Source organism: Xiphophorus hellerii, chromosome 18, assembly GCF_003331165.1.
Source record: "Xiphophorus hellerii strain 12219 chromosome 18, Xiphophorus_hellerii-4.1, whole genome shotgun sequence".
NCBI classification, from domain to species: Eukaryota; Metazoa; Chordata; class Actinopteri; order Cyprinodontiformes; family Poeciliidae; genus Xiphophorus; species Xiphophorus hellerii.
Genome location: NC_045689.1, coordinates 26,414,137 through 26,427,366, shown reverse-complemented (window position 1 = coordinate 26,427,366; position 13,230 = coordinate 26,414,137). Strand labels below are relative to the sequence as shown.

The 13,230-nt window shown below is 38.4% G+C and overlaps 2 protein-coding genes across 2 annotated transcripts; both read right to left on the bottom strand.

The window, feature by feature from the left end:
• Positions 1–1,057: 1,057 nt before the first annotated feature.
• LOC116737449 (extracellular calcium-sensing receptor-like) lies at positions 1,058–4,201 on the bottom strand. The gene is made up of 6 exons (XM_032590594.1): positions 3,963–4,201; positions 3,591–3,879; positions 2,763–3,512; positions 2,448–2,675; positions 2,235–2,358; positions 1,058–2,076 (listed from the first exon to the last, which is right to left on the bottom strand). The coding sequence occupies exons 1-6, from the start codon at positions 4,181–4,183 to the stop codon at positions 1,172–1,174; spliced, it is 2,517 nt and encodes an 838-aa protein (XP_032446485.1). The 5' UTR covers positions 4,184–4,201; the 3' UTR covers positions 1,058–1,171.
• Positions 4,202–4,585: 384 nt separating this feature from the next.
• LOC116737450 (extracellular calcium-sensing receptor-like) lies at positions 4,586–8,325 on the bottom strand. The gene is made up of 6 exons (XM_032590595.1): positions 8,090–8,325; positions 7,716–8,004; positions 6,888–7,637; positions 6,546–6,773; positions 6,338–6,461; positions 4,586–6,185 (listed from the first exon to the last, which is right to left on the bottom strand). The coding sequence occupies exons 1-6, from the start codon at positions 8,308–8,310 to the stop codon at positions 5,281–5,283; spliced, it is 2,517 nt and encodes an 838-aa protein (XP_032446486.1). The 5' UTR covers positions 8,311–8,325; the 3' UTR covers positions 4,586–5,280.
• Between the last annotated feature and the right edge of the window lie 4,905 nt (positions 8,326–13,230).

The following is a 13,230-nucleotide window of genomic DNA, read 5'->3' as shown; positions in this document are numbered from 1 at the left end:
CAAGAGGTTGAAAAGAAAATTTCTAAAATTTTTAGAAATTTCATTTTAGAAAATACAATTCAAGTTAAGCAGTAAGTGTTAAGACGTTTCATCGTTTCATAGACAATCTCCCTTGTTTTAATTTTTAAATTCAATAAATTCAGTTCTTCAATCTAATTGAGAAAAAACACGTGTGATTATATTTGGTATTTTTCATGCAAATTTAGATAATTATTACATTATTCATATTCGTGGAATATTTAAATGTTAAATTATTTTCATTCAACCAAGAAAGCTGTTTAAATGTTAATAGGACATGCAGCCCTCCACCTCCCAAAAACACAAGAAAAGGATGCCAAAGGAGTCTTTTTAAAAAAAGTTTTAATCGTTTTCATTCACATTTTATTAACAGACAAAAATTATTTACACTCTATTTTCTGATGACCGAAAAATCTTTTATAATTGTTGACCAGCTTTTTAAAATGTTCCATTGATATAATTCATCGTATGTCTTTGTAAAAAGAAGCTTCAAGGCATTCTTTACAGATTATTCCCTCAACAGATTCTCCATCAGATTCATGTCAGGACTTTGTTTAGGCCACTCCAAGACACTACTATTACTTGCAGTCAGCATATTTTTTGTAAAATGAAAACATTCCTTCAGCCTTAATTTTGCCAGGGATTTGGATAATTTCTGGCTTTGTGTATCTATTTTCCTCTTTTTGTAACTCTGGGAGAATGTCGGGGTTATTCAGCAAAAGCAGATAGTTACCCATCATTACTCCATGCTGTAGTAAAATAGAGGAACAAAAAAATAACCTGTGTTACTGTGTTCTTTTATATTTGACAATGGTTTTGTACAGTATTCTGATCTATTTAGGCTTTAAGGTTAATAAAAAAAAAATCATTGCTTACAGTTTTATGATAATGTTTTACAAAACAGAAAGAGAGATATGATTAAGTTTTTTTTATAATGGAGGATCTTCAACTACAACCTGCTGTAAAATGAAAAAATAAAAAAGAGAATATTGTGTACATTAGAAAATATTTTTGTAGCATTACAGTACATTTCACATTACAAAAAAAAAAGACCTATTCATCTTTTTTGTGAAAAGATATACAGTCCCTATGACATGAAGAAACTGCAAAATTTGTAATAGCAAAGAAAAGACTGTGTATCATATGAAACTAACTAACGTTGTGTTTTTCCCAGCAGGTGTTTCTTTGTGTTCAGCTCTGGCCTCAGGACAAGGATAAAGCATTTTGGTGCAAATATACAAAACAGTATCCCATAACTTGAGGCTAGAATAGCAAATATCTCCACAGCTACCGTGAGGTTTCCAGGAGAGCTGACATAAGCTGGGATGAAGGTGAGCCAGACCGCACAGAAAATTAACATGCTGAAGGTGATGTGTTTGGCCTCATTGAAGGTATCTGGCAGCTTTCTGGCCAAGAAAGCCAGGACAAAACATAGCAGGGCAAGGAATCCAACGTATCCTAACACAGCCCAAAAGCCAACAGGTGATCCCAGAGCGCATTCGAGGATGATCTTCTCCTTATAGTAACTCATATTTTTGTAAGGAAGGGGGGGTTTTATTGTTAGCCATAGCAAGCAAATTATGACCTGTATAAACGTGAAAAACAAAACGGTGAGTCTCTGCTGTGCAGGCCCAAACCATTTCATCACATTGCTGCCTGGAAGTGTGGCTTTAAAGGCCATTAGAACCACTATAGTTTTCCCAAGAATACAAGAGATGCAGAGGACGAAGGTGATGCCAAACGCTGTGTGCCGCAGCATGCAGGACCACTCAGTGGGCTGGCCGATAAAGGTTAAAGAACACAAGAAACACAGAGACAAGGAGAACAGCAACAGGAAGCTGAGCTCAGAGTTGTTGGCTTTCACCAGTGGAGTGTCCTTATTGACTAAAAACAGTGTGGCTGCTGTTAAAGTTAGCACAACACCGAACAAAGTGAAAAATATCAATATTTTGCCCATAACTTCAGTAAAAGAGAGAAACTCAATTTCTTTTGGTAAACATGCATCTCTGTTCTGATTGGACCAATATGCTTCAGGGCACGTTTCGCAGTCAATAGAATCTGTAATAAAAATAATGTTTTTTTTTATTATTGCAGTTCAATAAGTCGCACTCTAACAATATTTACAAATGACTGTATCATCGCTAGTTTCAACATAATACACATGCTGTGGCAGGCAAATTGTGTGCACATTTTACTGTAATTTATGTCTGTGGTACCTGACGTGTTGCTAAATTCTCCAATTGCACACGGCACACAGTCAAAGCAGCACACGGGTTTTCCTTTTTGAAGGACTTTATGGGTTCCTGGACGACAGCTTTCACTGCAAACTGACACAGGTAGCTGTAATAATAAACATGATTAAAAAAAAAGGATTTTGTTAAATGTTTTTACAAGTGTGATCAGATTTTATTGTCAAGAAAAATCTTTACCTCTTTTCTTCCCCCTGGCCACATTATAGCGTCTGTGTTAAGAATAAACCTTTTGCCAGAGGGTAATGAAGCGTCATAGTAGCCAACAGGTCTAAACTGAACCGATCCATCTGTTCCACGTTGCCAGTTCACCACCTCATACCTGGCAACGGCAGCTCCAGTTTGATCAAACCACACTCTGTCCCCATTCTTAACAGTGAAGTTCACGTTTTTTAAAGCTTCTACTACCTAAAGAGCAATCGACACTGCTTATTTCAACATTGTTAGTTACACCTGGAGTCCAAACAGTACAAGAGTAATGATTTATTTTTATACCTCCCATGGCTTAATTTCCACCGTCTTTTTACATCCTTGACCCTCTGAACACTTCAAAATGCTGTGCAGAGAATGCGATATGGCATAGACGGCTTTATAGATATTAGTGGAGTACCTTAGTTCTTCCACGTCATCATCTTTATCACTGAGCTCCATTAAATCCTGATTGGCTTTGCAAGGTTTTTGAGTGGTCTCCGTGTTTGTCTCATTGCACAGATATTCTGTTTCCCAGAAATCTCTAACTAGAAAATCCTCCAGGCCACTGATGTTGGCCTTTTGCACTGCAAAGCCTAGTGCACCTCCCAGCACACTAAAGCTAGTGGGAGTCACAAGGCTGTCCGCAGTGATCCAGGCCTCCACGCCGATGAACTGGCGTCCCGTGATGTTGTGGAGGCTCAACTGCTCCAGCAGGTTATTCATTTCCACATGGGCAAGAAAGCCAACAATCACTCGAGCGGTGCTCTTTTTGATCACCTCTACCACTTTCAGGAGTTTCTCTGGCTCTGCTCTGTCGAATTTCTCTGTGTACTCCACACAAACTCCTTCCTCTTGGGCCGCAGAAAGGAAGATGGCCATCCCATTGTTGCCATAATCGCTGTCACTGTTGACCGCTCCGACCCAGGTCCAGCCAAAGTGTTTGACAAGCTGCGCAAGGGCACGGCTTTGATAAAGATCACTTGCAATGGTTCGAAAAAAAGAGGGATACTCCTTCCTACTGCTCAAACACTCGCAGGTGGCTGAATGACTTATCTGTTGACAGACGAACAGAACAGAAAACTGCACAATAAAGAACAAAAAGACATAAAAACTGGTTAGGATCACTCTTACCACTGGAATTTGAAACGGTCCAGTAGTGCGAGAAAGGACAATGGTTGAAGAAGATTCAGACTCTCCAATGATAGCATGAACCGCTGACTGACCAGAGCAGCTATTTCCCAAAGTCAGCTCATGGCCGTTCATCAGAGCCATCGCTGCACGCATTGAGGATAATGTTGATGCACAGTTGTCATAAATTCTGTATCCAATTGATATATTTGGAAGAATATCCTCATTTTCATTAATTTCTTGAATAGCAAATATCATTGTCTGAGCAAAGCGAAACTCCCTTAGGTTAATGCTGAGAATAGAAAAGCACAATGCAAAACTCTGTTCACAAAGACAAAAAGTGGATGCAATATTGTGTGCAAAGTTCAGAGTTACCCGGTGCACGCAAGTAGTGTTGGTCTCTCTGTAAAGGAAAGTGAAGGTTGTGTGATTTTGCTGTGGATTGAAAAAACACCTCCAATCGTCACGTCTCCCTCTTGAGACAGAAGAGGAAATTCTGGACGTCCCCGTATCTGGCAGAGAGAATCAGGCTCCCAGACTGCATTGCACGAAAACAGGAGGCTGATAAAAATAAAGACTCCGAGTACGGAGGACATGTTTATCTTGGTGTTTCCTTTCTGGGAAGAGTCTCACAAGTCAATATGGTTGCTTATTAAAGTAGCTGATGACAAGACTCTATCTTTTTATCACCCAATCAAAAAAATGTGGGACGGCTGTGGCTGGAACTCGTCATTGTGTTGTCGTCTGAGAATATTGTGCGTTGATAGAAAATACATAGAAATTTGGTCGTTTCTAAAATAGGCTATCATATGAGACAATTTCATGAAATGAATGCAACTGAAGCAATGTTTTAGTTTTTACTTAATTGTTTTAATGTATGCTTTCTTATACATTAAGGCTCACACAGAAAGTGTTAAAAATCAACTTTAGTGAATGACTCAGATGCATCTGCATCCATAAAACAAACCAGATGTGGTGCATACTTCAAAGTGCTGATGCTGTGATGGTTTGGGAACAAAAACTCTGCAGGCCAGACTTAAGTTGAAAGGTTACAACTTTATTTCAAACTTCAGCCAAAGTCAGTGCCACCGAATCATGAGGAAATCACGTCCCAATCGAAGAAGATTATATGCCGACCTCTGGTCGCTTTTTTTAGGGCACTGGATAACAGGTCACAACACTTATATCTGGGTTTCCCCCCCACCAACATATGCATCGTACAGAGTTATTATTACATGCATGCTTTCCACCTCAGTTCCTCTTCAGTACCTGGTACCACCTATCTCCTCATGCACTGGAATTCATTTGTTCAGACTCAGTGCCTCCAGAATATCTCCCAAGCAAAACCCAAAGTCCTATTGTGTGGTCAGACACTACGCAGATTTACCACCTCCAGAGTGAAAAAGCATTATAGACTATTTAAAATAGAAATCTCTGCCACTGGGATAATAATCAAAAAACCTGCTTTCAAACCATCACAGAAATGTATTGAGACATTATGTTGACTTCAGTGAGTCTTAAGGTTTTTATTTATTTTCAAAGATAGTTGAATCTGTGAAAATATGCTACAGTTTTACATAAAAATTGGTCACATTGTTTCAATTTTTGGGAATAAATATGCAAGTTCTAAAACATAAATGAATAAAGTGATTCTTTTAAAGTCTAGAAAAGACTGTGTATCATATGAAAGTAACTAACGTTGTGTTTTTCCCAGCAGGTGTTTCTTTGTGTTCAGCTCTGGCCTCAGGACAAGGATAAAGCATTTTGGTGCAAATATACAAAACAGTATCCCATAACTTGAGGCTAGAATAGCAAATATCTCCACAGCTACCGTGAGGTTTCCAGGAGAGCTGACATAAGCTGGGATGAAGGTGAGCCAGACCGCACAGAAAATTAACATGCTGAAGGTGATGTGTTTGGCCTCATTGAAGGTATCTGGCAGCTTTCTGGCCAAGAAAGCAAGGACAAAACATAGCAAGGCAAGGAATCCAACGTATCCTAACACAGCCCAAAAGCCAACAGGTGATCCCAGAGCGCATTCGAGGATGATCTTCTCCTTATAGTAACTCATATTTTTGTAAGGAAGGGGGGGTTTTATTGTTAGCCATAGCAAGCAAATTATGACCTGTATAAACGTGAAAAACAAAACGGTGAGTCTCTGCTGTGCAGGCCCAAACCATTTCATCACATTGCTGCCTGGAAGTGTGGCTTTAAAGGCCATTAGAACCACTATAGTTTTCCCAAGAATACAGGAGATGCAGAGGACGAAGGTGATGCCAAACGCTGTGTGCCGCAGCATGCAGGACCACTCAGTGGGCTGGCCGATAAAGGTTAAAGAACACAAGAAACACAGAGACAAGGAGAACAGCAACAGGAAACTGAGCTCAGAGTTGTTGGCTTTCACCAGTGGAGTGTCCTTATTGACTAAAAACAGTGTGGCTACTATTAAAGTTAGCAGCAAACCAAACATAGTAAAAACCACCAGTATCTTGCCCATAACCTCAGTGAAAGACAGAAACTCAATGTTTTTGGGTAAACATGCGTCTCTGTTCTGATTGGACCAATATGCTTCAGGGCACTTTTTGCAGCCAATAGAATCTGTAACAAAAAGTGATATTATCAATCTGTTTACATCAGACCCATTCTAATAACATTAATAACTGACTGAATAGCAGCTAATTTGAACATGATACACACGCTTAAGCAGGTAAAGTGTGCACGAATGTTGCTGTGAATTAGGACTGTGTTACCTGTCGTGTTGCTAAATTCTCCAACTGGACACGGCACACAGTCAAAGCAGCACACATGCTTTCCTTTTTGAAGGACTTTATGGGTTCCTGGACGACAGCTTTCACTGCAAACTGACACAGGCAGCTTTAAACCAACAAACAAAAAATGTTACTCGTGATTAAAGTTTGTTCAAATTTTCTAAACGATATTGTGCTGTCAGATCTTTACCTCGTTACCTCCTCCAGACCATATAATTTCCTCTGTGTTAAGAGAAAGCGCTTTGTCAGAGGGCAGGGAGGCATCATAGTAACCGACGGGTTTAAAGAGAACGGATCCGTCTGATCCACGCTGCCAGTTCACCAGCTCATATCTGTTGACAGCTGCTCCAGTATTATCAAACCACACTCTATCTCCATTCTTTATAGTGAAGTTCACATGCTTTAGTGCCTCCACCACCTAAAATGCAGTAGACATCACTTTTTTGTCAGAATTACTTTATATACATGTATATAAAGACACTCTTTCCAGTCTCGCAGTGTTTTTATTATTATTTCTTTTCTTTTTTTTTACCTCCCATGGCTTGATCTCCGGAGCCTTATTACACCCTTTTTTCTCTGAACACTTCAAGATGCTGTGGAGAGAATGAGCTACTGCATAGATGGCTTTGTAAATATTAGTGGGGTATCTCAACATCTCCAAATCATCATCATGACCTTTAAGCTGAAACAGATCTGGATTCTCTTTGCAAGTTCTTGCAACACTTTCACTGTTTGTCTCATTGCACAGATATTCTGTTTCCCAGAAATCTCTAACTAGAAAATCCTCCAGGCCACTGATGTTGGCCTTTTGCACTGCAAAGCCTAGTGCACCTCCCAGCACACTAAAGCTAGTGGGAGTCACAAGGCTGTCCGCAGTGATCCAGGCCTCCACGCCGATGAACTGGCGCCCTGTGATGTTGTGGAGACTCAACTGCTCCAGCAGGTTATTCATTTCCACATGGGAAAGAAAGCCAACAATCACTCGAGCGGTGCTCTTTTTGATCACCTCTATCACTTTCAGGAGTTTCTCCGGCTCTGCTCTGTCGAATTTCTCTGTGTACTCCACACAAACTCCTTCCTCTTGGGCCGCAGAAAGGAAGATGGCCATCCCATTGTTGCCATAGTCATTGTCACTGTTGACCGCTCCGACCCAGGTCCAGCCAAAGTGTTTGACAAGCTGCGCAAGGGCACGGCTTTGATAAAGATCACTGACAATAGTTCGAAAAAAAGCGGGATACTCCTTCCTACTGCTCAAACACTCGCAGGTGGCTGAATGACTTATCTGTTGACAGACAAACAGAACAGAGTACTACACAATAAAGAATAAAAAGACATAAAAACTGATTAGGATCACTCTTACCACTGGAATTTGAAACGGTCCAGTAGTGCGAGAAAGGACAATGGTTGAAGAAGATTCAGACTCTCCAATGATAGCATGAACCGCTGACTGACCAGAGCAGCTATTTCCCAAAGTCAGCTCATGGCCGTTCATCAGAGCCATCGCTGCACGCATTGAGGATAATGTTGATGCACAGTTGTCATAAATCCGATATCCGATAGAAATATTGGGAAGGAGATCCTTTTTATTGTTTATTTCTTCAATTGCAAATATCATAGACTGGGCAAATCGAAACTCCCTTAGGTTAATACTGAAAGAAAAAGCAGCAAAGTGCAATATTCCGTTTACTTAAGAGAAGAAAATCATGCAACACATTGCCTAGAGCTCAAAATCACCTGCTACATTTATAAGCTGTTGGTCTCTCTGTAAAGGAAAATGAAGGTTGCGTGATTTTGCTGTGGATGGAAAAGGCACCTCCGATCATCACGTCTCCTTCTTTAGACAGTACAGGAAACTCTGGACTCCCCCGTATCTGGCAGAGAGAAGCTGGCTCCCCCACTGTGACACATGCTTCTATTAGCCCCATCAGAGTAAGTACTGTTGTACCTGGTGACATTTTTATTTGGCTGGATACAGCGAGAGAAGAGCCACCCCAGAAACGGGTTTTGTTCATGAATATAACCCACACTAGGGCGCCCTACCTACATATTGACCAATCAGACATGTGGGGCGGCCCTGGTTGGAACTAACAACATAAAAAAAACAAAAAACGTATTGTGCTTTTAGGAATAACACAATTGAGATTTAGTTATTTATACAAAAAAAAAGTGACAAGTTATAAAATGCATTGTCATTAACTGACAGGAACCTAAACGGACAAGCTAACTTCACATTTACAATAATAAATCAGTAACTATGATCATCAAATTCTCCTTTTCTTTCCATGACGGGTTCATCAATAATCATACTGAAAAAATTTAAAGACAAATTTCAAGTGAAGATGAGAACAAATGATAGTTATGTACACTAGCTGTTAACAGTTAAATGTGAACCCGGGAGGCTAGAAGATAGATAATTCAAAATGAACTCAACCAACCTACTCTGGTCCCAGAACAGAGGTATCCAAAAACACTGTATTGTTTCTAACGTAATGCTTTTGCTATAACAATGTCAGCTGAATTGGGTGTCAGGAGATTTTGAGAGGAAATAAATGTATAATATAAAGCATTGCCTAACCCATGTTTGGGCTACTGGGTAGGCTAACCAAGATCTATTAAGACATTTCTCATGTGATTAGCCAAAATATTTGTCTCTGCAACAAAGTCAGATTAAATTATTATATTGGTAATTTTTCCTGGTGTGGTTGAGCTACAAATACACTGGAAAAGCAGCTGCAGCACAATGCGATTTTATCTTAAGGATAGTTGTTCATACTATTCCCTCTATGAAAAAGAAACAGTCTTGAAGAAAGAAAAAGTCTATTTCCTTCTACATGGTTGCATGTTTTCCAAAGATCAGATATAATTAGTTTGTCAGGTTCATGCATGTCCTTTTCTGGAGACTGCAGAGTAGCTGAGCTAGATGGCTGACTCAGAGAAAGACAGTGAAAATAGACCACAGAACTAAGAAAAAAAAAGCTCTAAAACAAATCCAAGCCTGGTGGATTTGCAAGATTTTAGTTGCAATAAATGTTAATGTGCATCATAATTAACTTCTGTGTGAATTAAAGCTTATTTTTTACTTTTCTCTTGCCTCCAGCATGCATGCCCAGCATCACTTAGTGATTTTCTTTAAGATATTTTATTGGTTTTCTATACTTTTTGATGGTTTTGACTGTAAAACATGCTCCACAAATTGACGTTGCTGGAACATTTTTTGTGTCAAACAACTGGTTCGAATCCGGGCCCAAGTTCTTTCTGCGTGGAGTTTGCAGGTTCTGCCTGTGCATGAGTGGGTTCTCTCCAGGTACTCCACAGTCCAAAATCATGACCGTCTGTTTGATTGAGCTCTCTAAATTCTCCTTAAGTGTGTGTGTGTGTGTGTGGGTGGGTGTGTGTGTGTGTGTGGGGGTGGGTGGGGGTGTGTGTGTGTGTGTGTGCACGTTTCATTGTTTGCCCTGTCTATCTCTGATGATGTCATAAAAAATGTCCGCTGGAGTAGAAAATACATTTTAGACTTTTTAACACTTTCTGATAGATAATTTTTCACATTAAAACACATTTATATATATATATATATATATATATATATATATATATATATATATATATATATATATATATATATATATATATATAAAGGTTGTGCTTTTATATACAGCTCTGGAAAAAATTAGGAGAATACTTAAAATCATCCGTTTCTTTGATTTTACTTTTTATAGGTGGATGTTTTTTAGTAAAGTGAACATTGTTCTTTTATTCTATGAACTACTGACAACACGTCTCCGAAATTCTAAGCAAGCATTTAGTTTTGATTTGCAGAAAATGAGAAATGGTCAAAATAATGAAAGAGATACAATGCTTTCAGACCTCAAATAATGCAAAAAAAAAAAAAAATCAAGTTGATATTCATTTAGAAACAACAATACTAATGTTTTAACTCATGAATAATCATGAGGGTTTCAATGGGGTTAAGTGCAGTGGTCTTTTTTTCCAGAGCTATATGTATTTTTCAGTGACTTTTTATTTGGAGTTCAAAGATTACCAAAAAGTTTGTCAATAACAAAAATCTTACTCCTTTCACTTGGCAGTTATTATTAATAGCTTTTCATGGGTAGTAGCCTATCAATAATGGATTCTTTTGAATAAAAATGCAGATATATCTTATTTTAAATTCAATAAAGCGTTTTCCTATGCTCATCCACTTGCATTTACGATCATTTAAGTTGGTCTCATTACATTCCATTATATTTATAGATTTCCAACAGATATATTTGGTTAATGCAGTTCACATGTACCAGATAAACGTCTTCTTGTACTTAGGCCTAATATTAGTTTTTTTAAAATGTGGATTTCCGTCCACATAAAAAGTTTATTTCTTCCTACTTTACCCAACATGTCACTTCACTTTGAAATTTGGACACTGACAAGGGACCTAAAGTTGCCCTTCTGTCAACTGATCAAAATAAAAAAGTTAAACGCAATTGTTAAGCAGTGAGCCATGTGATATTTAATTTGATGTTTTTCTCATTTACCGGCCTGAGGGATGTTTAGAGGTCATCCTAAGTGCCTTTCAGTCCCTTCATTAATTAAGAAGGAAATTGTTGTTTGAATATTTTTAGAGAGGCCTAATTTATGAGACACTTTAGATCCGCTTGGTAAGGTCTTTTGGGAACTGATTTAGAAAAACAAACGGTACATGTGCCTTGGGCATGGTTGTGACTTACATGCACTTTCCAATAACAAGCCTACAAACCCTCTGTAGAGTTCATGGTTCAATCCCAACAACATAATCTTCTTAGTTTGACTTGGAAACTTTCCTTCAGAGAGGTTGCATCATAGTTTAATAATGACTATAGAGACACTTTGTCTGTACACAGGTGTCTTTCGCTACAAAGTTGCTTTGTGATCTTGGTCAACTGGCAAAAGTAACGTAATGTGAATACATTTCTATTTGGTTGGTATTAGGGATAGTTGACTTTTAAACTGTATGGCTTCATTCAACCTTGGGTTTGAAAAAATGTGTGTCTTTTTATATAGCTTCTGTAAATATCTGTTTTCAATTGTATGCTATTGAGTTGTTGAAATGATGTTGAAAGTTTAAATCAGGACTAAAAGGCCAAAAGGTACAATTGCAAAGCCAGCCTGTTTACATATTGTATCTATGGCCTCTTGTGTTCATTTCAATGTGTAACACCAGTTCTTCTTGATGTGGGCCAATCAAGATGCTTACTACCAACTTAAGACGGTAAATAAGCAATGTCAGACGAATTCATCCATCCCTTCCTCCGAATGTAAAACTTTCTCACCAGAATTTCAATTCAGGTTTCACATTGTTATCATTCCTTAGAGATAAACTACAGTCAGGGACAAGAGATCCCTCAATTTATTTGTTTAAAAACTAGCTTTCACTCTTTGGATTGTGATCTAAGCTGCTGTTCCTTCATTTGCTTGAGTGGAACTGGAAATGTCCCTGCCAGTGCACAAACCAATATCAGTAAGCTAAATAAATAAATCTGGGCTTCACACAAATGTTCATTGAGACACCAAGAACAATGTTCCCCAAAATGAGCAAACCCTGGTTCTGCATTTTTAGAACCAGAGTTTGTGTGTTTCTTACTGCTACACACCTGACTAAAATAAATGGATTAACAGGCTTCAAATTGTTTGTATCCAGTCTGCGAAAAGAAATTTCTGCAAGCCACACTGCATTTACAGAAATGATTTAGAAGGGATGGTGGCCTCCTCAATGCTTCAATAACTGGGTGTTGTTGGGCAGCCAGATGAGACATTTTTATTAGTTGACTTTGAAAACCTGAAAATGTTATGATAATAAAATGCTTGTTTTGGCCGGTGGTTGGAAGTAGGGTATCAGAAAACCTAAGCAGGAGCCATTAATGCAGTATAACAGCAATGTTCATCCAACTCGCTGTGCTGCTCATAGAAATGCTGTAGGAAACTCAAAGTATAGGATATGTTTGACTATAAGAGCCTTTATTCAATCTTGTAGAATGTGGAAATTGGCTCAACAATTGTCTACAATGTCTATGAATACAACAGTAAAAGATTTCACTGAATTCCCAAGATAAAAAAAGAAAAAATAACAATAGGCACAATAATAAAGTACTGAAAACAAATAAATTCCCACATCCCAGATCAGGCCAACATGGATTTAGATAATGAGTTGAAACCACTGTTGCAAACCACCCTATGTTTAATAACAGTGAAACAGAAATATGTCATATACAATGCTGCCACCTCCTGACCGTATTGTGCTATTGCTGGAAACTGTATACAATTCAACTGAAAAAGTAAGGCAGAAAGATAAACACAATAAGAAAGCTCATGCCATCTCCTAAAAAAAAGTTATGTGGTTAAACACAGCATAAAAATCTAAATAAACTTATTTAATATAATCCATGAAATTAAATTCACGAAATTGATGAAATAGTTCAAAATAGAAGGTTTTCCCTGTGTACCTTGCCCAAGGACACCTCGACATGTGGCAGGAGGAAGCTGGAATCGAACCTACAACTTTCCGATCACAAGACTGCAATGGTGGACCATTGTGCTAACATAAAACTCCAGATTTTATGCTGTTGTGTTGAACGAGTAACACATTCAAATCAGGTGAACATACAGTAGATCTAACCTAGCATAGCTAACAATATTTTGTGTGCAATATGTTCACATCAAGTTTTGTTTCATTTTATTGTCAATTTGAAATCTAGAAAGCACTGGTTAGCTGAGTTTCTGTGGTGCAGTTAATATTTTTACCTTTTGGTGGCAAGCCACCAAAAGTGGTTTTATGTCACCAACAGCCAGGCAGGAGAGTTGTGCAGATTTTTTTTTACTTCTTAAAAAGACAACTAGCAATG